Below are 26,476 nucleotides of genomic sequence, written 5' to 3' on the forward strand. Positions count from 1 at the left end.
CCTAATTTTTCAAAAGAGGAAAATACTTGTAAAGCATAGGAGTGTTGTAATTAGTGTGGCAGTTACTATAAAATGCCTGGCCACAATAATTCTCAGTAATCCTTAACTATTAATACAAAGCTTCACACGTGGATGAGAGACAGAGAATGCAATCACAACAAAGAATTCAGATAAGAGGAGCAAGCGCAGTAGAGCAGGTCAGGCACTGAGGTCTCTTCTCCAGGGAGGGAGCCTTGGGACACCAGATTACACACCACAGACATGACTGTGGGGAGAGTTCCAGGCAGGGACACGGCCCCAATGAGCTGCCAGGCCTTGAAGGTGGCAGGCAGGGAAAGAGGCCAGTGACAACAAGGGACCGACACCTACCTCAATGAACCTGTGTTGTAAAATGACACCATAAAACCTACAACTGTGAGTATAGCAACCTTATATGAAGGTGGAGAGTAATGGGAAAGTATGGTCATGAAGTGGCATCCATAGAGGCAGGGAACAGCTTCATGTGAGTTCACTTAGACTCTGCCTTCAAACGAGGCATGGCGAGTTTTGGTGCCACAGAGTTAGTTCTCCCTTCCGGTTTCTGTGCTGTTCGTTTGTGTGAGACAGGGTTTCACGTGTTCTAGGTTGGCTTTTTAGTTCTCTACGCAGCTGAAGATGACGTTGAACTTCTGAACCTCGTTTCTCTACCTCCCAAATGCTGTGACTACAGACAAGCACCACCACACATGGTATATGCACTGCTGGGGATGGAATTCGGGACTTTGTGCCTAGAAGTGCTCTAACAATTGAGTTACATCCCTAGCCTGCTAAGTTCTTTGAATCTTATAATCATGTCCTCTTAATGGGCTATTTGTAGGACCAGCACTCCGGGGAGAAATATGTTTAACAGAGAATAGAAACCAAACTTCAAGTCCTCTGTGTAATTTTCCCTGTTTCTGAAATACTTCATATTTAACCCTGACAAGATAGACGTCTGGCTGGTGGTGGTGGAATTCTATCACCAGAGAAGCAAATGCAAGGGGTTCAAGAGTTCAAGTCCAGCCTGATTCCATAGAGTTTCCGAAAGAAAATAGTTTTAAAAGATTAAAGACTCGGAGAGAGTTTATGCACCGCTTTCTGAGACAGGTGCCGATTGAGACAGTGCAACTCTGTCATTTTCAAAGAAGAAATTTTGACTGACAGGAGGCCCTGGGTTGGGCTGAAGGCCTACACAGGTTTACAGAGTATCTGTACATCGACAGTGTCTGGCTCCTGGTGACCAAAACTCTGACCGTTTTTCTTTCTAGTTTGTAAATTTGATTTTACAGAGGACACGGCTCGGGGTACTAGAATGGGAGTCAGCCTCAGCCTCAGCGGTCCACACCTGAGCAAGGTTCCCAGACGCGGTGGACAGTGAGGCGATGCATTTCTCTTCAGCAGGTACAAACGGACAGTTAAGGCTGGCTGCCAGGAGCTGCCACCGACGAGCCCGCAGGCGGCAGCCCTGTGTGAATCCTGCCGCAGTGAGCCAGGCTGGTCCCCAGCTGGCCCCTCTTGCCTAAGGGTCCTCGCGGAGGGCGCTCGGGGCTCCCCTCGCCGCGGCGCGAGGCTCCGGCCAGCAGGGGGCGCTGCGTCCCGCTCTCCCGGGAGCGGCCGAGCCAGCCCGGTGGGTGTTTCTCTCTCCCTCTCGCGCTCTCTCCTCCCGGCCTCACATCCGGGTCTGGAGCGCGGCCGCCGCTGTCAGTGCCGGGCCCGGGGCGCAGTCAATGGCGGCCGAGGGAGGCGGAGCGGCGGCCACGCGCAGCCCGGAGCTCCCGAAACTTTAGACTTCCGAAGCCCCACAAGTTGGCGGGCGGGGGTGGGGTGGGGGCGTGGGCGGAAGGGGAAGCCGAGGCGGGAAGCCCGAGGGACGCGGCCGCCGCCTCCTTACCCACGCCGAGCCCGCGGCCGCGCACCGCCGCGCGCCGCCCGCCGCCCCAGGGCCACCCGAGCTCGCGGCCCCGCGACGAGGGCCGTGCTCGCGCGCACGAGTCCCCCCGCCGGCCGCCCCGGGTTGCGGGGCCGGCGGCCCCGGTGGTGCATGCGGGGCGGGGCGGTCGCCGGGCCGAGGCGAAGATGGAAGGCTTGACGCTGAGCGACGCCGAGCAGAAATACTACTCGGATCTCTTCTCCTACTGCGACATCGAGAGCACCAAGAAGGTGGTGGTCAACGGGCGGGTGCTCGAGCTGTTCCGGGCCGCGCAGCTGCCCAACGACGTGGTCCTCCAGGTAGCGCCGCCGTGTCCCCGTCCCCCGGTCGGTCGCGCGGGCCTCGGGCGGCGGGAGCGGGAGCAGGAGCGAGCGGGCGACGTTTCCAGAAGGGCAGGTCCCCCCCGCTGCGGGCCGAGGCCGCAGGTGCGGGTGCCCGGGGACTCCTGGAGGGGGAGGGGTCGCTCCTCGGGGTGGGGGTGGGGGTCTGCGGAGCCTGAGCCTGCATCCCCCTGGGTCAGCCTGTGCACGGAAGAGCAACTTCCCAGGAAGGCTCCCGTGTTGCAAGTGAGTGTGAATACTAGCTCCTGGTAATGTGTTCCCATCTACACACAGCTTTTCGGGTCCTGCACAATAGTAAAGTTATGAGTATAGGCAGGCACAATGCCATTTGGATTCTCGAGTGAGCCGAACAGACTCGATGAAGTGTTTTTTTTTTTTTTTTTTTTTTTTTTTTTTGGCGTTATTAGACTTAAGGTATCCAAGAAGCAGTTTTTTTTTTTTATTATTATTTTTATTTTTAAGGAAGCTGTGTTCTTAGGGAAACCAAGAAATTTGAACTTGCGTGTAGATGTGAAAAGAACTTGTCGTTTGTAGGACCGGTGACCGATGCCTGGTGGACAGTATCTTCCATTGGGCATTTGGTAATAGTTGGTGGATCTTGTAGATTTGGTTTGGATATCTTGAACAGCTGGTATCGAAGAAATGTGTAGTTCTGCCCTGTATTAGCAAACGTGGTTAGTTTAACCTTCTTTGTCATCAGGTTTTACAGGAGACTTCGTAGAAGTTCCTATCTAATGTTTGTGATGAGCGGTAACGCTGCTACTTAATGATTCATAGCTGCTAGCACTAAGAGCCTATTTAAACTGCACGTCAAGAACCCTTTTAAAAGTTTTCATCCTAATATTGATCCAAGCCGGTTATCTGAATGTCCAAACACATGGGAATGAGGTAGTGGAAGCAGAATATTGGGCCAGAGGTTTTATTTTATTTTAATGTTTTGACACAGCTGCTTGCCCTATATAGTTCAGGCTTGCCTTGAACTCAGGGCCCCTGCTGCTTCCTCAACTGCTTAGGTGCTCAGATTACAGGTGCCAGCTTGGCCTGGAGTCTCCAAGCTTTGACTGAAGTCTCCTGTGCAGTAGAAATGGGACGCTCTGCCAGCCAGCACTTGACCCCTTCAGCCTTGAGTTCTTGTAGGCCCACTGTGGAGTGAGTCAGTTTTCTTCTCACAAGAGTCCTGTGCTATGTAAAAATATTTACACACACCTCTGAGGTAGAAGTTGTGTCTGCTGTGGCTTAAGAGAATGTGTTCTCTCCCTTCCCGTTTGTTTTTTTATGGTCCTTTTTAAACTTGGTGTGGCCAGAAAAGGTGAGTGTCAGAGGTAACAGTAAGTCTCAGGTCCATGATGCTAAATAGGGCTACATGGTGACTATTGTAGGTGTTAGCAGCTAGGCAGAGTGTTGTGTGTTCAGTGTTTTTGTTCTTATGGCCCTTCCACAATGTGGAAACCAGTTTTAATTCAAAACAGACAAAGCAGCTTTTAGTTTGTGTATGGGTTAATGGTGGCATTGTGGGGCTAGTATCTGATAGAGTTGGTACCAAACTCAAAATATGCTCATTAATGTTTCTGCTCTTTTTATGGAAACAAAACACCCCTTCAGGGGCTAAAGATGAAGAAGCTGCCTGAACTCTATTTTGAGATACATCTTTGGGGCATAGGGTTGAGCACAGAGTTGACAGAACTGACTTTTTGTCATTTTATGGTGCACAAGACTTTAGGATGTTTAAATGTACTGATTAGGGTTCACCAGTTAGCATTCATTAACCTTCAGCTGAGATACGTTCAGTTAAATTCAACTTGTTTTATGTTTTACTCAATTGTATTAGTATTTGAAAATAAATTTCTCTTGTCTTTGTGTATAGACATCTTAAATAGCTTAAATATTTGGGATTGAGTTACAAGTTGGAAACTTTTGGAATTCCCCGAAGCAAGACTTTCACAGTGATATGTTCAGGTTGAGTATTCCTGTTCAAAACATCTGTAATACTCCGAAATTCAAAACTTTGAGGACTAAAATAACACAAGTTGGAAAATTACAGTGCATGAAACTTGGTTGCAGAATTAGCATTTTTTACATTTATGTTCACTGTGTGAAGATGGTGTATCTAAGACATAAATGAGCTCTCTTTAAACTTGGACCTCACCCGCAAGATATCTCATTGTGTGTACACAAACATTTCAAAACCTGAAGGGGGAAAAAAAAGAATGAAACTCGAAACACTTTAGTCTCAGGCATCGCTAATAAGCGATATCCAACCTGCACTGAATAGCAATCTGGAATACTTAAAATTTGGCTTAAGATCTAGAAATGTGAGACAGAAGGGGAATGTGGGCTGAGTTTCTGTTTCTGAAAGGGGTTTTGAGATTTCTGAAAGCAGCCCCCCATTACTTTCCAGTGAGGATCATCTGGGGCAACTCAAGTAAGGGGATGGAGCTCTGTACTCCTTGCTGAGCAAGGTACTTCAGGGAACCAGGAGCCCAGGAGCTAGCTCTCCAGGACTCTGAATTACAGGACCCATTGTGAGTGAGGAAGAGGGCACCTGGGTGAGGTGCACTGTGTTCACCTGCACAGGGAAGGTAAACAGGACACAGTTCAGGTGGGCCACCGTTGAGCCTTTTCGAGAACTGGTAGATAGTAAGATTTTATCTAGGCTAACATGTGTTTGGAGATAATGAAGCAGTTAGCAGGAGGTCATATTACTAAAGACTGAAGGGAGGATATCTATACATATTTCAGTGGAGAGGCACTGGAAATTTTTGGCTTTGAGTGGTAGAGATATTAGAGGGTAGGGAAGAAGGCCCTTGCAGAGACATCTGGCCTGGGTGCTGGGTAGCCTACCTCCAAACCAGAGTACAACAGTAGAGTGAAAAAATCAGGGTGTGGTGTATTTCTGAAGGGCAGCTGGGTACGTATCCTTACCATACTATGGGAATTGCCTTATGGGGTAATAGTCAGTTGAGTCCAGATTATCAAGGCTGGATGGGGAGCTTTGAACTAGCTGTGAAGGGTGTTTGAAAGACGTGATTCATAAAAGTACTCTAGGAGGCATTTGTCAGTGATGAAGCAGAGGAAAGCATCTGAAGTCTGCTTATCTTAGGGGCTGATTTTGTATCAAAGGTAGGAAATGGTGAGTAACTGCACCAGCAACACTCAAAGCATGAGGTCAGGAGGCTGGTGACATGGTTCCATGGGTAATGGCATGTGCTGCCAAGCCTCGTGACCCACGTTTGATCCCCAGGATCCACATGGTAGAAGGGGAAAAAACTGACTCCCATAAGCTGTTCTCCAGATTCCCAAGACCTGCTATGGCATATGCCTCACACTCCTAATAAAATATCTTGTAATTAATGAAATATTTAAAAACAGAAAAAAAGGAGTGACAGAGGACAGTGTATGGGGGAGTGTTTTTATTCTTAGTCTGTTTGTCAATGTCTAAAGACATTGGGTTCTTATAAAATGGGTGATGGAGTGCTTTTACTGACATGTAATGAATGGGTAGAGGCCAGAGATACTATTTAATAGCCCAGAGCACATGGGACTGCTCCTATAACAAGAATTATCCTTCTCTAAATGTCAGCATTGTGGAGATTTGAGACCTGGCCTGGACTCTGGCAGTGGGACAGGAAATGTGGCTAGAGTTATAGGCATTCTGATGGCAAACTTGCTAAGTATGGACTATTTGACGTAATTTGGTTAGGAGAGATGGTAACAAGATTCTTCACTTTTAAACATCACTCTAATTAGAAAAGGGTAGGAGGAGGGCCTCATATTGTTAAGAGGAATGGTAAGGGTGATTGCTGTGTGATTGTCCGGGATTTCGGGGTGGTGCTAACCTTCAATGAGTAATAGATACTTTATTTATGATGCATGTTGGCTCTGTTCACAAGTTGGAGGCCTTTTCCTCACCTATGTTGAAGGCAGGGAGCAGACCTTGATTGATTTAGTAGTTTTCAACATTTGTTAATAAAAGTCCTGAGAGAGGGCTGAGTCATCCGGAGAAATGAGGGTAGAGAACAAAGAACAGAGGGCCTAGGGCTGAAGGAGGCAGGGGCTGGCGTTTATTGAGTGCCCAGTGGGCTCCTTTTACCAGCCTAACGGTTTTCATGTAGGACTCATCTGATCCCACAACAGCCCTGTGAAGTGGGCATTGTTCTTATTAACCAGGAACTTGATAGGCAGAGAAGTTAAGTAACTTGTTTACAAATAGTGAATGTCCTTCCTTTCCCATTATCTTTGACCACCTGGAAGCTGGTTCTAGGCTGTTGACTATGGTTATGGGACCAGGTGAGGAATACAGTTAAATCAGGCCAACTTTGATATGTGTGCACTTCTTAATGCAGAGTAGGGATTTGAGATTGCTTTTGAGTTGTATGTAGACCTTTTCTTTTGCGTAGTGAAGAGTTTAATTTTCAATGATGTTTTAAAACAGTCCTTCAGAGAGAGGTGGATTCTTGTGGTTGCTTTCTGGGTACAGACAGACACAGGCATCTTAATGTTTATCATTACACTTGTTAGTACTTGTTTCTTTACACACACACACACACACACACACACTTATGTGCACGGGTATTTTGTCAGCATGTGTCTCTGCACCGTAAGCATGCTTGTGCTGGTAGAGGTAAGATGAGGATGCCAGGTCCCCTGGAACTGGAGCTAAACTATTGTGAGACAGCAAGCGGATGCTGAGAATTGATCCTGGGTCCTCTGGAAGAACAGCCCTGTGTAGTCAAAGCTGACCTGGAATAGCAGAGTAAAAACGTATGTAGGGGTTCAGGGTTTGTTGTTGATGACAGTGAAAGCAGACGAGAGGAGCTATTGTTTTATGATATTTTGTCCCAGAGCAGGTATTGGAGATTTGACCTATAGGATTTAATCATCAATTTTGCTGTCTGCTGAAGATTTTCAGTGTTAATGGCTTTAAACTTAACTTTTCAAGACTCAACTTATTTTTCAAAGAATAGGAAAAGTATATTATTTACCACATTAATCAGTATATCTTCTTAGCTTTCACTTTAAAAAATCTTTTCCTGGGAAATGTCAAAATTTACACAGACTTTGCATGTGTGATCACTGATAGAAGCTTTGAGTACTGACCGTCCTTTTTATTGAAGTTTGCTAGCAATGTCGCCTAAAGAAACTGAAACGCTTTAGATCAGCTGTGTGGAACAACAGCTTGCTAGACTATTTGAATAAGATAATAAACTTAATTGAGAAAAGCAATGACAATGAAATGTAAACCAGTTTTTCCCTTGTTAACTTGAGTTAGTTACAAAATCTGTTCACTAGTGAGACATCTGAAGAGCACTGGATATTAGAAACTTAATAAAATGTCAGTTCATTACTCTCAAGTTGCGGGGGGTTTATGTAATTTCTAAATCACTAAGTATTTGTGAAGAATAAAAACATTAATTGCTTATGAAAGAAGTCACAGCTGACATCTTTATACAGTGTCATGCTTGCTTTTGGAATTCATATTATGCTAATTGGAGCCTTACTTTCCTTCATGCCCAGAGTTGTAGTGTTTGGGAACTTATTGCAAGCATTGTGACAGAGTAGAAAAGAACATGAGGCCTTCGTCTAAGGAGCACCAAACAGGCTGGCTTCCACCAGTTTTGTGACCTTGACATCACTTCACCTGGATCACCACACATGAAGTGACTGGGTTGGATTTTCTAGATTTCTGATTCAAGTGATTGTTTTTGTGCGTGAGGCTACTCTGTCCAGCCACACCCTCAGGAGAACAGTGTGTGCACTGCTCTGTGTGTGGCACCTCAGTTGGTTTGTTTACATTCGGTGAGTGATTTAAGAGGAATACAGCTTCCAAAGCCAAAGAGAAACCCTGTCTTCAAAAACAAACAAACAAACAAACAAAAAAAAAAAAAAGAGGAAAACAGAAGCCTGGAATGTTATGTTGACTAATAAAAGAATGGGAGGCAAAGATTATATTGGTTCTTCAAGGTGTCTGACCAGTGAGAGTTTAAAATGAGAGATGAAGCCTTTCTGATGTTTCATTTTCTGAAGACTTTCTCCTGTGTGGGGGCTTGAATGAGAATGAACCATTTAGAGTCATGTGTCTGAATGCTTGGTTCCCAATTGGTGGAACTGTTTGAGAAGGATTAGGAGATGTAGGAGAGGCGGCATTTTTGGAGGGAGATGTGTCACTGGGGATGAGCTTTGAGATTTCAGAAGACTCCCCCAATTCCCAGTGTGCTCTCTCTGTCTCCTGCCTGTGGGTTTAGGTGTGAGCTCTCTTTTGCTCCTGGTGCTCTGCCCTTGCGCTGCTGTCCCAGGCCCCAGCCCTCTGAAACTGTTCACCCAATGAAGAACCAAGACACTGGTTCTTCATTCAGTTCTCCCTGTTAACGCAAGCAGAAGAAATTAGTCTGATGGAAGCTAATTACTTACAGTATTTCTTTTTTTGTTATGTGGTGGTTTTTATTTTGTTTTGTTGTTGTTTTCAAGACAGGGTTTCTCTTCAAGACAGGCCCTGGAACTCATTCTGTAAGACCATGTTGGCCTTGAACTCTGAGATCCCTAGTGCTGGGTTTAAAAATGTGCAACCCTGTGCCCAGCCCATATTTCTTAAGATTGGTAAATTACAGGACTTAAAAAAAAAATACATCACTTTTCTATTTTGTTTCAAGAATTATATTTGAGGTCTGTTTTGTTAAAGGACAAAGTCATATTTTGTTAGTATGTGTTATTTTTTTTTTTTTTCAGTTGTTGAGTCATTTGGGATTCTGGTGAACAGGCTGGACATCTGCTCAGAAATCATAGTTATTCAACATTTTGCATTTACCTTGATGTTGCTGGAGTGTTCTAGCCTAGTAAGTCTCATGTGACCCTAGGGTAACAAAGTCTTGTGGAAGAATAGGTGGACTTGTGAAATGCCGAAGGGGCTTCTTCCTCAGATCAGTTCTTTATACTACTTCCTTGTGACCACTGTCTCCCTCCAGGGTATATGTGTAATGGTGAAAGATCAGCTCTTGTCTCTGCCATTGTGTGTTGTGTGTGCGGTAGTGTTGAAAAGGACTGTGTATGATCCTGGAGGGTCACTGGTAAGAATGAGGTGGGATTTACGGGAAGACATCTCAGAGGAGGTGTGGGCAGACAGTTCTAGAGATGGGGGCGAGTGAGACAGCATGCAGGAGAAGGTTCTGGGGCTTCGGAGAGATAGTGTATATAAGAGAAGCTGGGGAAAGGACAGTGGAAGGGACCATTTACTGTGAGTACTTGGGATCTTAATAGGAATCTATAAATTTTTAATTAAAGGAGTAACATCTAAACTGTATTTTTAAAGACCATTAATAACTAGGGAAGGTGAGCAGTTTGGCCAGTGGATAGGAAATAGTCCATGTGAGAAACAGCAGTGGCTTAAAGAGAGGCAGCCAAGTAGAGAGGCTTGGACATAATTGAAATTGTGTAGTTAAAAGTGGGAAGCCATGGTAATAAATACGGAACGTGAGAGGGGAGAAAGAGCATAGGATATTGTTGGAGTTGTTACTGTTAGATGGTTGGGAGAGGAGTGTGTTCTAGGGGTGCTATTTTGGTAAAGGAATAATGATGAATTTAAAGATTCTTCTATGTTCATTTTAAATTTATGGAAGCCTGTGTGTCACTTATACACTTTAGCACAGAAGATCTACAAATCTTATTATCTCTGAGAGGAAGAGTTGGAGATTTTTACATTGTTGGCAAATTGAAAACAGTAACTAATGAAATTATTGAAGAAAGGATTATAAAGAAGAAAAAAGTATCTAACAAATGAGTCTCAAGGAACAATGAGCATTTCTAAGTTGGGAAGTAGAAGGCCAGAATGGTTGAAGGGAGATTATATGATGTATATTGCTGGGGTGCCAAATGCTTATCAAGTGTTCTAAGGATGTGAGAGCCAACTGCATTGAGATTTCATTTGGCTAAGAGGCATGAGCAGAAATGAAGCCATTGGTTTGCTTTAGAAACCTAGATGTCATTGGTAACTCTTCTAGCCTTGTTTTGTTTCATAGACTAATTGTGATACATGCCAAATTTGAATGACCTGAGGAATAAATGGTAGCCAGAGGATTAGGGATGGGGCACATAGGTAGCTTTTTAAAAAGTAGTTTGCCCAGGTCAGCTGAATAGAAGGGGGGATGAATGATATGGTGAAGGGAATCTTTAGTGAGGCATAATTTCAGTTAGGACTGCTGAGGGGAAGAAGGAAGAAAAGTATTCCAGAGAGCAGGAGTGGTCTGCATCCTGACCACAGGGCTCTGGAAAGGCTCATCGCTTCAATTTAAACACAGGGAAACAAGTAGGATGGTATATAGCTTATTGGAGAAGTGTTCTAGCCCAGTGACTTCTGCTTTCTCCTGTAATCTGAGGCCAGATTAACAGTGTAGTGACAGGAAGTCAGCATACAATAGTAGGAAATATATTTGCAGTAGCATCAAAACGATACAGAGTTTTAGGGTTAAATTTCATAAATGAAGCAGTAAAATTTTTACACTGAACTATAAAATATTACACAGAATCTAAAGATTTAAATAAACTATGTATATAGGTTGGAAAGCTGAATTTTTTAAAAAAAAAACTTTCTCTTTTATTTATTCTTTGTGTCTTTAACATCATACACCATGATCCTATTCATTTTCCCATCCCTTTGTATCTGACCTTTGCTCTTGCAACCTCTCCCCAAAATAAAATAAAATAAAATTTAAGAGAAAAAAAGAGAGAAAGTCAATCTCATTGTCATGGAAGCTGTAGTGTGACAAAGTGAGTCACACTAAACTTTTTGTTTATATATCTTGTAAGCAAAGTGTTCATTGCAAAGAGTCATGGTCTGGATTAGGACCTATGGTTTCTGCTACACTATCAGTGCTGGGCCCTCAATGGGACTCCTCTTGCTTATTATGTTGTTGCCCCGTGTTGTGGAAATCTGTAGCTTTGGGTTTGCCTGCTCCAGCAGATCACAGGTGGGGGTTGGGGTGGGCCAACACATAACTCTGGTTCTGGGCCTGAGATGGCAGGGTTGGTCATCCGGCCAGCTTTTTTTTTGTCCATACCACCGGGGTGGGTGAGCTCTCCTGCATTGCCCTGGATAAATCACCAGGATGGCTCATTAATAATGAGACTTTAATAAAGTCCCTACAGATTTTGTTAATTAGTCCCAAAGACTTGGAAGAAGATACAGGAACAAAATGGGAGACTTGGCCCTCCCTTCCCATTCTAAACATTGACTACAAGGCTATACTAATCATGACAGAGTGATTGGCCTAAGTTCAAACACAGAGATCAGTGATCAGAACTGAGAATTCAGAAATAACTCTTTACACTTATGGTTGGTTCATTTTGGGGAATGTGCCAGGATAGTTCTGTGGGAAAAGGGTATTCTTAGCAGATGGTTCTAAAACTGTGTACTTAGGGGAAAATGTACTTAAACATCTTGGTTATAAATTATACAATATACAAAAATTATCTCAAAATAGATTATGTGCTTAATTTTAATATTTAAATCCATGAAACTTCTAGATGTTTTCATAAAGAAAATCTCTGCAACCTTGGGTTAGCCTGAGTTCTTAGATACAACACAGAGAGCATATGAACCATGAAAGAAAAGAACTTACAAATTGGATTTTATTTTAAAAAATGTTAAATCTTAACATTTAATATTACAGAGAATACTTAAGAAAGTATAAAGAATATAGATTTGGGAAAGATATTTGCATGTTATAAACATGGTAAGGTCTTCTAGAGTACATTATTAATAATTAGGGAATGGCATATTAGGTCACAGTGGTAACTTATCACTAGAAAGGCTACAGTAAAGACTATTAACACTTGGTATTATGGAGAGAATAGAATACTCTCGCTGCTCTTGGGAATGTAAGTTGCACATCTCTGTTTTGGAAAACACTGGGCATTTCTTTAAAAGTTGAACATAAATTTACCTAGGAATAAGCAGCTCTACTCTTAGATATCTACCCAAGAGAAATGAGAAAATGTTCAAAGAATTCTTTGTTAGAACACATAAAATACCGTTCATGGTAGCAAACCTGGAAAGCAGTCCAAGTACCCATCAATTAGTAATTGGAAAATAAAATATGGTATATCCCTAAAATGAAATAATATCCTGCCATCAAAAGGAATAAGTTTCTGATATATGCTGCAACAAAGAAGATATTAGAGACATACTAATGAGAGAAGCCAGACACACACACACAAATACCTGTTGTATTACATTATATAGAATATTTGAAAATGTCTATAGAAAAAATGTCTCTGGAAAAGATCCATTAATAAGAGGCGTTGGTGGTTCCCTAATAGCCAGGGCAGGAGCAGCAGCCTGGAGGTGGTCATTCTGGGATAAGAAATTTCTAAACTTTGGGGATATGATGGTATACAGTACTGTAAGTCTGCTTTTAGCTCGGTAAGTTGCATTTTGCTCTAAAAATTGTGCTTCACGGCTGTAATGTTTTTAATCATTAATTTGTCATGTGTGAAAGACTGTACCATATATATAATTATATTTACCAAACTGCTGCATAATTTAATGTAAACTGGCATTTGGTGAAGGATTTAGGTTTTGAAGATAGACTTTGTATGTACTTTGTCACATGAAGAGTTAATAGATTTGACTGTGCTTGCTTGCTAATTTTTGCTAACATAGCCTAGACTGGCCTCAGATGTATTATTGTTGAGGATCACTTTGAATTCCTGGTCTTCCTGCCTCCATCTTCCAGATGTTGGGATAATGGGCATGCAGCAACCTGTCTGACACAGTGTTAAAGTATGTCTGATCAGTTTGTGTGTCAGGGACTGTTTTGTGTACTCTCTCTATATAAATTTTTCCCTCGGGTTCAGTTCCTAGCATCCACATGGCAGCTCACAACTGTCTGTAACTCCAGTTCCAGAGGATCCAACACCCTCACACAGACATACATGCAGGCAGAACACCAATCAATAGAAATGAATGAATGAATTTTTTCACCTTAACTCAAGTGATCCTCCTGTCTCAGCCTCAGTACCTAGGTTTGTGCATGTGCCATTATACCCAATTAACTTACCCTGTGCACACATCGTTTTTAGACTTAGAAGGGACTCAAAATGATGACTTAGAATGAATCGAGACCAATTTCTGTCTTTGGAATTTGAGTGATATATTACTGGCTTTTTATTGTTATAAAACATCACAATGAAGGTAACATATATAGAGAGTTTACTTGGGGCTCAGGACTCTAGACAGTTAGAATCATGATGATGGGACAGAGGTTTTGGGAGGCTGGAGCAGCAGCTGAGAGCTCATATCTTGAACCACAAACAGGAATTAGAGAGGGACTAACTCAAAATGGCATGAGTCTTTTGAAACCTCAAAGCCCATCCCAGTGACATACTTCCTCCAGCAAACCCATACCTGCTAATCATCCCCAAACAGTCACCAACTGGGGACAAAGTGTCAAGTGCCCAAGACTTTGTGGGAGCATCTCATTCAACCCAGCACAGATCTGCTGTACTTACATGTTCTTAATTGGGGTATCATAATTTTTGTGGAAAATTACAGAAATGTAATGCCCCCAGAATTCTGAATTCGAAATAGTCATGTCTATTAATTACAATCTTATTGTAATAGTAGTCTCTCTACTACTTGGGGATTGAAAAATAAGTCCGTCACTATTATGACTCTTTGTAGACACTTCTGATGTTACTTAGATGGACTTATCTAACATCTCCATATAATTCTCCTTGAGTTTTTATATGCAGCTAGGTCTGGGGCCCAGGAATCACAATTATTATACTCTTTTGTATAAAAATAAGTTGTAAAGAGTACTGATCTAATAATGACTTTTAATTCTTTTTGTCTATGAGTTGAGCAAAAAGTAGATGTGAATGTAGAAATATTAGTGTCCTTGAAAAGGGAAATTATTGTGACTTAAGGGTCATGGGTTCAGTGTTTTGAGTTCATGTTGTCATGTTACATTAGTAGTTGATGTAGAGTGTTTCTTCTAGAGTCCTACATTATATCCTAGAAAAACATTTAAACACCTTTGTAACTTTCCATGTCAACAAGCATTGAGTTTAGTCAAAATAGCATAGACTTTGGAATGTGACAACTTCAGATTTGAATCTCTGCTTGGTGCTTATTAACTTGTTACCCTGATCTGATAACTTAACCTGCTGAGACTATTTCCTGTTAATCCCGGTTCTGAAGATTGGTAATAGATGATAGTGGAAATGTGTGGGCACACATGGGGCCTGCTTCTTAGAATATGATCAGATAAGTTTCCTTTGCTCTGCTCTGCAACAAAACTTGGAATTTGCAATCTCTAGGCTTTAATAATAGAAAAAAAATGTTCATTCTTCAGACTGGCATCATACCTTTGTTACTTATGTTTTGTGTCAACGTAGTGCTGCTCCCAGTCTTGGATCCTACTAATAACCCTTCTATTTTCCTCCGTACTCTACAATTAGGTTGGAGGTTTGTTTTTCCTAAAGTGTACCCAAATAAAGACCAAAGACCCAATAAAGGGTGATTCTGAGGAGGTGAGCCCACAGAGCTGGCAGAACAGGAATGCTCTAACAACCTGAAGTGACACAGAGGCTGTTTCTATCTGTTTAGATATGCAGATTTTTCAACATACTGAGGTACCATATTTATGCCATGTAGGCAACAAAGTTAGGTGGACATTTGAAAGCATGACAGTAGCAGTTGGGTGATTTAACAAGGTAGTCAGGTGGTTCCTAAGGAATGCAGACTTATGCAGAGACGTCAGTTTGATCTCAAACTCAGGTCAAAGGACTAACCGAGGTGTCAGGTCCACTTTGATATGTCAGTGAACACCTCAGGTAGCCGTTTGTCCTGGGTTTGAGACCTAAAGCAGGTGGAGTGCTAGGGTGTCCACAGGGGCTCAGTAGGTTTTCAGTAATGTGTGTTGAGTTAATGAATGGTGCAATTGTAGGACTTTTTTTTTCCCCCAAAATGATCTTATGTTATAGCATGAAGCTCTGTGTATACCAGGCTGGCTTTGAATTTGTGGTGATCCTCATAGCTACTTCCCAAGTGCTAAGGTTAAGGTGAAGATAGGGAGAATAGGAATTCTCTAGTCTTCTCTGTAGAGGTGGAGCCACAGTGCTCTAAGGATAACTAACCCCACTCCCCAGGAATTTGTTCACAGACATTCAGGATCTGCTGGTTCTTGAGGATCATGAAAAGCATGCATTTTCTTAGAAACCAAGTGGGACTAGCCATCTCTGATGACTGAGTCTACAGGTGAAATGGGGTGCTGTGTCATGAGAACACAAAACAGGAATATGTTGGTGCCAGTGGCAGGCCTGGCTTCAAGGATCCACCACTTTTGAGCTTAATGCAGCTGCTATGTTCAGGGGCTTAGGGGGTCACTTGCAGATAGCTAGAATGTATGGTTAATGCTTATTTTCTCACTTCCTGTCTTTGCCCTCAACCACACATTCCTAATACTCATCTGGATCCCCAATTAAAAATTATTTGACATTTACAAAGTGTATTGATGATGCCATTGGTATTGTTAGCACCTTCCTATGTGTTGTTGGGAGTCCAGTGAGAATCTAAGTTATGACAGGCCCTTTCTGCCTTGACTTGCCTAGGGATGTCTTAGTAACACTTATAGATAAGTCTTAAAATAGTTCCTTTTGCTGTGTTTATCTAGGTTCCACTGGTTATTATTGTCAGTAATTTGCTAAATAAATTAATGATTTTACTAAATGAAGGGACATTTTAAAACCAAGACACAACACTCTAATAGATTTTTGAAGAGCATAATTTTATCACCTGAGGCAAAGCTAATCAACATCTGCTCAGTAATTACAAAGTATATATATTTTAGAATCCTTATTATTTTGTATGTGTGTGAGTTTGGCTCTGCATGTGCCACAGGGCATATAGAGAATAGAGAATAGCTGTTGGGAGTGCAGCTTGCCTTCCATCCAGTTGAGGTAAGGTATCTTTTGTTTCTGTGGTACTTCAGACTAGTTGAGAACTGCTGCTGTGCCATCTTACTGTAGGCATACTGGGATTAACCTGCCACTGGGCCATCTCCATCTGTCTAGTCACACCGCTCACTCCTGACTCCCACATACTAAGCATACCTTCTACCACTGAGCTGTACCCTTATTGACCTTTAATTTTTTTCCTTTATGTGTGTTTGTATATGCAAATGTGTGAAGATCAGAGAAAAATTTAGGGTAGTCTGTTTTCTTCCACCATGTGGGTCCTGTGAATTGATCTCAGAATATCAGGTATGAAGGCAAATGCCTATACTTGCTGAACCATCATGCCAGCCTCTGTTTGAAGTTTTTGAGGGCTTGCTTAGCTTCACAGAAGTCTGAAACTGGGCAGAGCCTTCCATAACATGATTTTTATATCCGTAATATATAGATGCCAGTTTATGCCATGAGTGTGACTAAGGCCAGCCAGAATGCATTTGTTAGTGAAAGAAAGTGGAGAAGAGACCTGGGCAGCTAGCTTACTGTCTGAGGCATCTGAAGGAACAAGGAAAAGCTAGAAAAGTGTGTGATGTCACAGAAGTCAGTATCCGAGTGCCTTAGAGGTAGAGGAATAAAAGAAACTTCTACAAGTTTGTATATTGCTCCTTTAAAAATGTTCTCTAATTTAAATTTGGACTGGTTCCTATTGGCACTTTGTTTTATATTCTGTCACTATTTACTAGGGACACAGAGAGGGAGATGTCATGGCCCACTAAATAATTAAGCTTGCATGAACATTTCTATGTAAACGAGTAGTATAAATCAGGTATAGGTTAGTGGCTTTCCATTTAAGTAGGTCTTTGAGTGTAAGATCAGAACTCTCTTGTATGGTGAGTGCAGTCTTTGAAGTGGTACTGTGGAAATGCACTGGGTGACTGGTCAGGCTCTGAGCACAGGAACTCAGGGCTAAAGCATTGCTACTTCAAGCCTGTTTGCCCACTTAAAAATGCGCCCAACAGCTCATCCCCACATGTGCAACTCTATCCTGATCTTTCTCCTAACATGGACTTTGTGTTCCAGCCCAGCAAGTCTGAGTGATGTAGCTTGTGTTTTCATCAGTTGCTTCCCTTATCTGTAGCACCCTCTTTCCATTTCCAGGTTGTTCCTCACCCTTTTTATGAATTGTCTTCCCTCTGAAAGGCTTTAGGGATCATGATTTGAACAACATTATGTGTTTTCTGTGTTTGTGTCTTAGTTATAGTTTCTACTGCTTTGATGAGACACCATGACCAAACTTATGGAGGAAAGGGTTTATTTTGTTTACAGTTCCATCTAACAGTTCTTCAAAAGAAGTGAGGGCAAGAATTCAAGCAGGACAGGAACCTGGAGGCAGGAGCTTATATAGAGGTCATGGGCTGGGGTGGGGTTGCTGCTGCTTACTGGCTTGTTCCCCTTGACTTGCTCAGCCTACTTTCTTATATAGCCCAGGACCATCAGCCCAGGGGTGGCACTATCTGTAATAGGCTGGGCCCTCCCCCATTGATCACTAATCAAGAAAATGCCTACAGGTTTGCCTACAGCCTGATCTTATGTAGGTATTTTCTTAACTGAGGTTCCCTCCTCTCAGTTGATTCCAGCCTGTGACAAGTTGACATAAAACTAGCCAGAACAGTTTGGTACCATTTGGAGTTTGTCCATTGTTTGCTGCGTCTACAGTGTATTCAGAGCTAATGACATTGGAAGCTTGTTGTGGATAAAATTCCGATTTCTTTCTTGTCTTCCTCCTCACCTCCTTCATTCTTCTTTCCCTTCCTTGCTTGTTCACCCATCTCTATCCCTCCCTCCTTCCTTCCTTCGTTCATTCCTTCCTTCCTCCTTATCCCTTCTTTTTTCCTTCCTCCCACTTTAGCCTTTTAAGTTCTAGGATTCCAGGCTTGCACACATCTAAAATTCAGATTTCTTTTCTTTTGTAATCTAATGGTAACAGAAATGCATGGTAAATGTTTAGAAAACACAGAGAACTTTTAGGGCTAGTCAGTTGCTTAGGCCTGTTTGCAATCCACTCATAGACGTGACTAGGATGAGGGAGTAAGGCAGGCCTCTTGAGGCAGGGAAGTAAAAAGTGGGTGGTGAAGTTGCACTTGGCTGGCCTGTTGCCTAGCCCTGTGGGTGCTTCTTCTCCAACTCCAATCAACATTCTGGGCATGAAGAGAGAGACAGCGAGAATAGGAATAAATGGCCCGAATCTGAGCTCTGACTTTGCTGATGCGTTGCCAGTTTACCAGTTCCTCCTTCTCCCGCTGAGGACTTCTTTTAAGTGTAACAGCAGACTGAGAAAGTTTAAGAAAAACAAAACTAAGAATTTGGTGCAGTTACAAGAATTAGCTGTGGCAGAATCTGGGTGTGTCAGTGCTGCAGCATGCACGGTTGTTCATATACTACAGTGGAAAACACAACGTGGAGAGTTTCCCAGTACCTGGGTATTGGTGGAGCCACAAATGAACTGAGGGCTAAGGGTGCCTTTGCAGACAGTGTCACCTCATGATTGCACAGTTCCTAGTCTAGGCCATGGCAACTTGGGCTCTGTCAGACTCGTTAATACAGATCGGCAGGAGCAGAAGCCAAAGTTGTTGTAGCCTTTGCAGTAGAAAAGCCTGCTCCAGAGAGTCAGTGTGGTGGCCCAAGGAAGGGAGTTTATGGGTAGGGTTTCTGTTTACTGTATTGCCAGCAGTTTTGAACCACTAGAGACAGAAATCTTTTACTTCCTTGATCACATTTCCCTTTTAAGACTTCATTCTGGAGAGAATCCAAACCTAGTGATTCTCACTTGTACATAGCAAATGGCAAAGCCTTGATTGTCATAGTTACCAGTTGTGTTGTACGGTGGTTATTTTCTGTAGTGTTCCGTTTTGCTTCCGATGTAATTCTCTTGATTTTTGCTCACCCGTTTGTTCTGTTTTCTTTTACCGTGAAAGAACAAATGACTCTTAATTTCTCCTTGCCCATCATATACCCTGTCTATTCCCCATAAGCACTAGTCATCTAACTGCTGCATTCACCATCTCTTCTTTTAAAAGATTTATTCTTGTTATTTTGCCGTGTGTATATATATGTGTGTACCTGTGTGGATATGTAATAGGTGAAGATGACTGCAAGAACTGGAGGTGTTAGGTCCCTGGCCCTGGAGTTACAGGGAGTTGTGAGGTACTGGGGGTGGGTGTTGGAAACTGACCTCTAGTCCAGGTCCTCTACAAGAGCAGTGTATGCTCTTAATTGTTAAACATTGAGCTATCCAGCCTCTCAAAGCTTTTTTTCTCTGTATAACTCTGGTTGTTTGGTTGTCCTGGAACTCTGTAGACCAGTCTGTCCTTGATCAAACTCAGAGATCTTCTGCCTCTGCTTCCCAAGTGCTGGGATTAAAGGCATGTGCCACCATACCTGACTTAAAGATATTCTAAAGCTCACTTTTATCCTATTTAGTCAAATCCAAGGACCTTTTCTTAGGTCTGTCTTTGTCTTAACCACCTCCCTCCAGTTTACACTTGGTGGATAGCATGTCTTTCATCCTGGTGCTAAAGGACTCTGTGTTTGGTGTTCTCATTGTCTCCAAACTTTCCCTTTTTCAGAGTTAGCTTTGATTCCTTTCTTCTGTTCTGCCTACAAAGTCCTTGTGAATCCTTTTAAAAGGTCTCAGTTTATTGCTTTCTTGCCATTGACTTCCCAGCTCTAACCACCTTATTGTTAGACTGCTGCAATGGCCCCCTAAATCCCAGTGAACTCTTCTGTAATGCTAAAGAATGAGGGTGGATTAGAAGTTACAAACTGCCCTTCAGACCTGACCATGAAGATTAGCCTGGCAGTTAACACTCTCCCTGGCTTGCTCCAGTTTTCTGCCTTGCCTCCACCACATTCCTTACCCTGGTCTAATGGCATTCCCCATTTGGATTGCCTTTGGTGTTTCAGCTCACCAAAACCTGAACTTGTTTGAAGGTCCAGTTCAGATTGCTTTAGGACAGTGTCTCTCCCCTCCACCCCCCATATTGTGTGTATCTCTATTTAGTTCTTAAAATAGCAAGTACTTACTGTGGTGTAGATGTTGAGCTAACTGACAGCTCTAACTTTAAATTTAGAAGTAGGTATTTCCACTTCTCTGCAGAGAAACCTGGAATTCCTGGGAGTTGACATGTTGAGCATGCAATGGGTTGACTCCTGCCCCTCTGGTGTCAGTGGTTACACTCAGGACTGTAGACTCTGTGATGCTAAAATTGAGCCCTATGTCGTGGTGTGTCTTTGAGGCTTGTATATTGTTTGCAGTAGGTAAGACAGTCTTTGAACTTTTTTGTCTGCCTCCCAGTACCCAGTATATTTTGAATATTTATGTGAGTACCAAAGAGATGATTCTGTTGAGGTGTTCCTGGGTTATCTCTGTGCTAGGACCGTCTCTAAGCTGTTGGGAACACGGTGCTTTAGACCTGGGCTGTGTACTGGAGCCAAAAGGAAGGCAGCAGAACCAGCTTGTGTTGTTTCCCAAGTGTGAGGTGTGTACACAGAGAGATAAGAAAGCACAGGCAGCAAGCTTTCCCTTCTGGTTTCTCACGTCTCACTATTAGAGGACTGTCAGCATGGTGTTAGCAAGCAGGTACCTCTTAGATGCTGGTCATCACAGTGAAGACCCCGAGAGTCTTGATATGGCTACCAACATACAATGACAAACAGTGGCATTGGCTGAGGTTAAGTAACAGCTGTGTTTTCATTGACTTTATTGTTATTTTGTATTTATTTCCATTGAGGTTTGTTTTCCATTTGTATTATGATTTGAAGAGTGTAGATACTAAGTGCATGACAGTGTTCCTCACTGACATGCATAACATTGCCATGCTTTGGAGCTGTACAGAGACGACCAAATGCCTTGTGGTCTTCTGCTGATATCCACTCTGGGATTATATAGGTGAGTTTCCTGCATTGTTCTGATTTTAGAATCATTTAAAGAATTGGCTTAATGAGCATTGGCACTCCACTCTGTAATGATAGAATTTTTTCACCATCACACCATCATTTTTGTTATTTGTTCGTTTTTCATTCATTCAGATAAAACCTTTTGCTAGAATTTTAAAATTGCAGTTTAATTCTAGGACACAAAAGAAGCATCAAAGTGCTGTATGCTAGGACTAATAATGGCACCTGTCTCAGAGGATTATGTGAGTTAATTGAATTTGAGGGCTACCTGACCTAGTGCCTGGTACTTGGACCAGCACTGTGTAGACATTTGCTATTATATTACTATTGTTATTCCCCAGGAGGGAGATAGACTTTTGGGAACTCTTGAGGCTTTGCTTATTTATTCTTATCATCATGAGTTGAAGGCTTGACTATGTGCATTTGGCAGAAGCTAAGTAACAGTTTAGCATAGCCATACTGTGACTGACACATCAGTTATACGCTGAACCCAACAACAGGCAAGAACAATAGGAATAAGATTGTTAATAAAACTACTGTGAGCTACCGTGAGCCTAAAATGATAGTAGTGCAATTACACAAACTCCAAAGAACCCCTATCCATTGAGGGGACTGAGGTTGAATCCACCCTAAAGCTATGTGTACTGTAGCATTTTCTAGTTGAGTGAAATACCAAGCACAGTTGGTGTACACACGCACACACTTATGTATGCATGCACACGCACGTGCACACACACACATACACACACACACACACCATTGGTAATTCTTTAAGGCTCATGGATTCATATTAGTTGTATCATTGTACTTCTTACTGTTTGTTTCCAAGTTTTTATTTATTTTTAAGGACAGGTAATATATTTTATTCTATGAGTTAATTATGTTTCTAATGGATAAGTTATGAAACAAGTGTGTTAAGCCTAGCTATTCATTGCTGATTCCCCATTATACAAATCAGTCTTTTTCAATGTGGAGAGAAATTGATCCTAACCCAAAACAAAAACTTAGAAAATGAGAAGTTTTTCAATAAAATATTCTGTGCAAAGTATGATAAAGCAGATGGAAAATACAGGTATGTACACTTGAGTTTCACAAAAGGTGGTGTTCTTTGGTACCCCATATTCAGGACAGGGTTTAGAAAAATTACTTAAATTATTTTCACATAAATCCTCAAAGTGAATCCTTCATTCAGTTTACATCTGACACTTAGGCAGAAGCAGTGTTGGTTTTTTTGTTGTTTTGTTTCTGATTTTTTTGCAGAAGCAGATTTTTAAAGATGAAATACTTTCCAAGTGTGTGTGTGTGTGTGTGTGTGTGTTTATGTAATAATGGATTTCATGTGAAATTTGCATTCAGAAAACACTTGTTCTAGACAAGATCTTAGCAATGAAGCCTAGGGATGTCTATCTGAGTTCTGCTCCTGGTTTGTCCATAAACACATTTCAAAGGCTTAGTTGTTCTCAGTGACCAGTGGCTGAGATGATTGAATTAGTCAGTATGTCACTGAGCTTGAAACAGTCTACATTCTGTAATGTGGTTAATGGTAGTTGTTATTAAAATCACCATCTCTTTTTAGTCATCATCCATATCCTAACATAGCCTGTAGAATGGTTCTTTGTGTGTTACGCTAACACTGAGTTGAGTAGATTTTCTTTTATTGCAGGCAAGTACATTAGTTAAGTCTGTGCTTGCTGCTGGCCACTGGTGATGAATATAGACCAGCAATATCACTGGGGCTGACACTGTTTGACCTGATTCTTCTTGTTTACTTGGCAGTGCCATTCTATTCTGTCTGTGTTTGTGAAAAATAGTGGGTCCCTAGTCTCTCTGAGAGGAGCAACAGGGACATGTACGGTGACCTCCATGCAGACTTGAGTCTCACCACTTACATTGGTGGTTTACTTAACTTCTCCGTATTTCTGTTTTCTCTGTGTGAAGTAGCCACAAGAGCCCTGACTTGGTGGTCTGTTACCAAGATTAAGTGAGCTTTGAAGTGCTTAGGATGATGTCTGACCCAGTGTTAAAACGTTTCATTCTAAACTATTCTTAAAATTTTTTGGTAAAGAAATTTTGGGGTGCTCTGTAGGTAGGCTTCCATGTAAATCAGGTTTGAAAACTTATAAGTCTTCCTGAAAAATACTGCTTTTTAACTAAAAAATGAGTAATGTTGGCTTTTCCATGCACTGTTAGTTCAGTGGATGGGATGGTTCCTCTTTGAAGGTTTGGAAGGGCAGATGTAGATCTGGTTTGTGTAGACAGCCTTGGCTTACATCTTTTGTCCCTTGGCATAATTGAGTGGAGTGCCCCCTTTTCACTTTTACAAATGTACAAGTTTGGATACTAATTTTCTGGTCACCCGAAGTATTGGTTACTGCTAGATTTATTTTACTGTGCTGTTTTCATAAACCATAGCATAGGCAAATACTGTTTCAAGCTCCTTTTAATGGTTTATAGTATTTTCCTAATTATTTTTATTTTTGTGATTTTTTTTTCCCACCTCTTGTTAGCATGCATTTTACTTTTTATGTTTTTTAAGGCTTCATGGTGGGGACTGGGGTCCTGCTTCCTAATGTAGTTAATAAAAAAAAAAAAAATTTTTTTTAAATTGGGAATATGAGACTTGGATTGAACTAGCGTAAGCTTGAAAGGTACTCTCAATTTTTCACATTATGTCCTTATGTCTGTGGCTGTCACAAGTGTTTTATTTGTCTAGATAGATAACCTTGAGAATGTGATATAAACTAAAATGAGTAAACTACTTATTGGTCTGTATGTACTGCTCTTAGCAGTGTACATTGCTCATGAGTGCTTATTGCCTAAACCAAGTAGAATTTATAGCTTAAAAGTCAGATATCACTAAAGGGAGTCGTTTGTTATTAATTACCTACGCTGTCTATAAACTTTAATGTGTAATAGGTTGCCTTAGTCCTAGTTCTTATTGACTAACTCAAACAACCCATTCTTTATGGTTCCTTCCCATAGTGGATAGAATGAAGTCTGCCCTCCAAATAGCTGTGTCTAAGTCCCATAGCATTATTACAATGATGAGTTCTTCTGGTGAGTTTTTATGATAATACTAGTAGAGAGTACAGAATATAATGTATTTGAACACTTTTAGATAAAAAGTTATAGAAGACACTTGTGGCTTTTAATTCAATTTAATTTTAACCAAAACTTAATACATCTTTGCATTGTCTTCTTCTCAGCAACCACTCCCAATCTTCCCACCCCACCCCCTCAAATTCTTACCCTCTTTTTCATTAACTAAACACATGTGGATTGTGTTAGCATTGAGAGATAAATGCCATCTCATTTCTACACAATTGCTTTTATAAAAAGAAGTCAACACTCACGTGGTACTTCTGATGTTGTTCATCTCAATTGTTTCCTTATCTTGAAATTGACTAGTGAATATGTATTTCTTGTGCCTATGTAGTTTCATAATATCTATGTGTTGAGTAATGACTAGATTGATCTAATTAGTGTATGTATTTACTTATACTTGTATATGTTTTCTCATCTGTATATTTTGATTGTCTGACATACAGCAAGAAATGTTTGATGTGTTACTATCAAGCTTTAATAATATTTCTGACAAATTTTATACTTTCTTTTGGTTTTTGAGGTGGTCTATAAAATAATGGGTATCTCCTAGCAACGTCACAACATACAGGTTTTTGTTCTACCTAAGGATATACTTGGGGATACATGAAGAACTTATCCTTGATGAAGGAGGGATGTGATTGAAAAGTAAAATGAAGTTGTAGAGAAGGGTTCGAGACAAAGATGGAGAGCAAGAGAGCATGTGCCAAGAGAATGCCTACTTACGGTCACGTGTATGAAGAGAAACTCAGAGCAGGAGAAATGACAGAAGTAATGTAGTCTTGACCTAACGCTGGAAATCAAAGATCACTTGAATTGTGTCAGCAAAGCAATAAGTCAATTAAGGGTTTCGGATAAGAGATGTAGTAAAAGTGAGATGAGATACTTGCTCTAGTACTACTGGCAAATATTTCAGAAGGGTTGGCCCAGTTGTATTTGCACTAGACTAGATTTTAGGAGAGATTTGGCAGTGAAGTTGGTCAGTGGGAGTAGTGACAGTCACTTAGAAATATGCAAGCATGATCATGAGGACAGTGAGTGATGTGAGTTATGTGATTATTTGCTGGACTTTTTTAAAACCATAATCCTTTATTGATTCTTCAGTAATTTCAGATCATGCACCCCAGTCCACTCATGTGCCAGTCCCTCCATATCTTCTCCCCACTCCTGTAGCTTTCCCCCAGAACATTTAAAAATATTAATTAAAAATATTAAGGAAAACAAACCAAAAATTCCACTTCACTCCTCCATTTTTCCTGCCTCTCCAACGCCTCTTCATTAATCTTAGTGGCACTGGGAACTGCAGTGTGGCACTCAGTGTACCTTTTTTGTCTACTCAGCTTTATTACACAAGCTCATTGCAACAAGTTGTTGGTTTGGTTCAAGGCCTCTAGCTGAACGGTTTTTGTTTTTGCTTTTTTCTTTTTAAGAGTTACTTTTAGCTTTAATTATGTGTATATATGTTCATATGAATGTGTGTCTCATGTGCATAGGAGGGCATCTACCCCATGTAGCTGGAGTTAAAGGTGCTTGATATAGGTGCCAGGAATTAAACTCAGGTCCTCTGAAAGAGTAGCCAGTGTTCTTAACTACTGACTTATTTCTCCAGGGCCTGTGCTAGTGAATTAAAAACAAAAAAGGGAATATTGGGGGTTAGTGTGTAAAGCTAAACACACAGTAGGAAAAAGGAAGGCACTTCAGAGTGAATGGGGGTGGCGTGTTTCTGCTTTGCCCCTCATTTCCCTTGACTTGTTCCTTCAGTAATGTACTGCAATGCTGTACACAGGGAAGCGTTCACAGGCTGGTGTGGTGCACGCCTTTAATCCCAGCACACAGGAGGCTGAGGCAGGTGGACCTCTGTGAGTTCAAGGCCAGCCTCTGTCCAACAGGAACAAAAAGAAAAATGCTCACAGATCGTTTGTAATCTAAACCACTTTGGATAGAACAAACTTGCTTGTTTCATAAAATGCTTAACTTTTAATGAATTTGATTTATAAAATGGGTGTGGGCCACAGAAAGTGGCTCCTTTCAACACACCATGTGTACGGAAAGTACCAGAGGTTGCTATGCATTCCAGTATGACCAAGCCACAGTGTCTACACCAGAGGAGTAAGGTGAGGGAGACCAGAGGGAAGTAAGGTGGAGGGTTCTTATAATTATATAGCTAACTCAAGTAATTCTGATGGAA

General features: G+C 41.7%; 1 protein-coding gene across 4 annotated transcripts in view; it reads left to right on the top strand.

Moving 5' to 3' along the window:
• The first annotated feature begins 1,946 nt into the window (after positions 1-1,946).
• Positions 1,947-26,476, top strand: part of Reps1 (RALBP1 associated Eps domain containing 1) — a 68,326-nt gene continuing 43,796 nt past the window's right edge. For all 4 annotated transcript variants that reach the window (XM_051175345.1, XM_051175346.1, XM_051175347.1 and 1 more), the window contains exon 1: positions 1,947-2,247. In XM_051175345.1, coding sequence (XP_051031302.1) covers positions 2,095-2,247 — 153 coding nt within the window. In that variant the 5' untranslated portion in view covers positions 1,947-2,094. The remainder of the gene's footprint in view (positions 2,248-26,476) is intronic.

Source organism: Phodopus roborovskii, unplaced genomic scaffold, assembly GCF_943737965.1.
Source record: "Phodopus roborovskii unplaced genomic scaffold, PHOROB, whole genome shotgun sequence".
Lineage (NCBI taxonomy): Eukaryota > Metazoa > Chordata > Mammalia > Rodentia > Cricetidae > Phodopus > Phodopus roborovskii.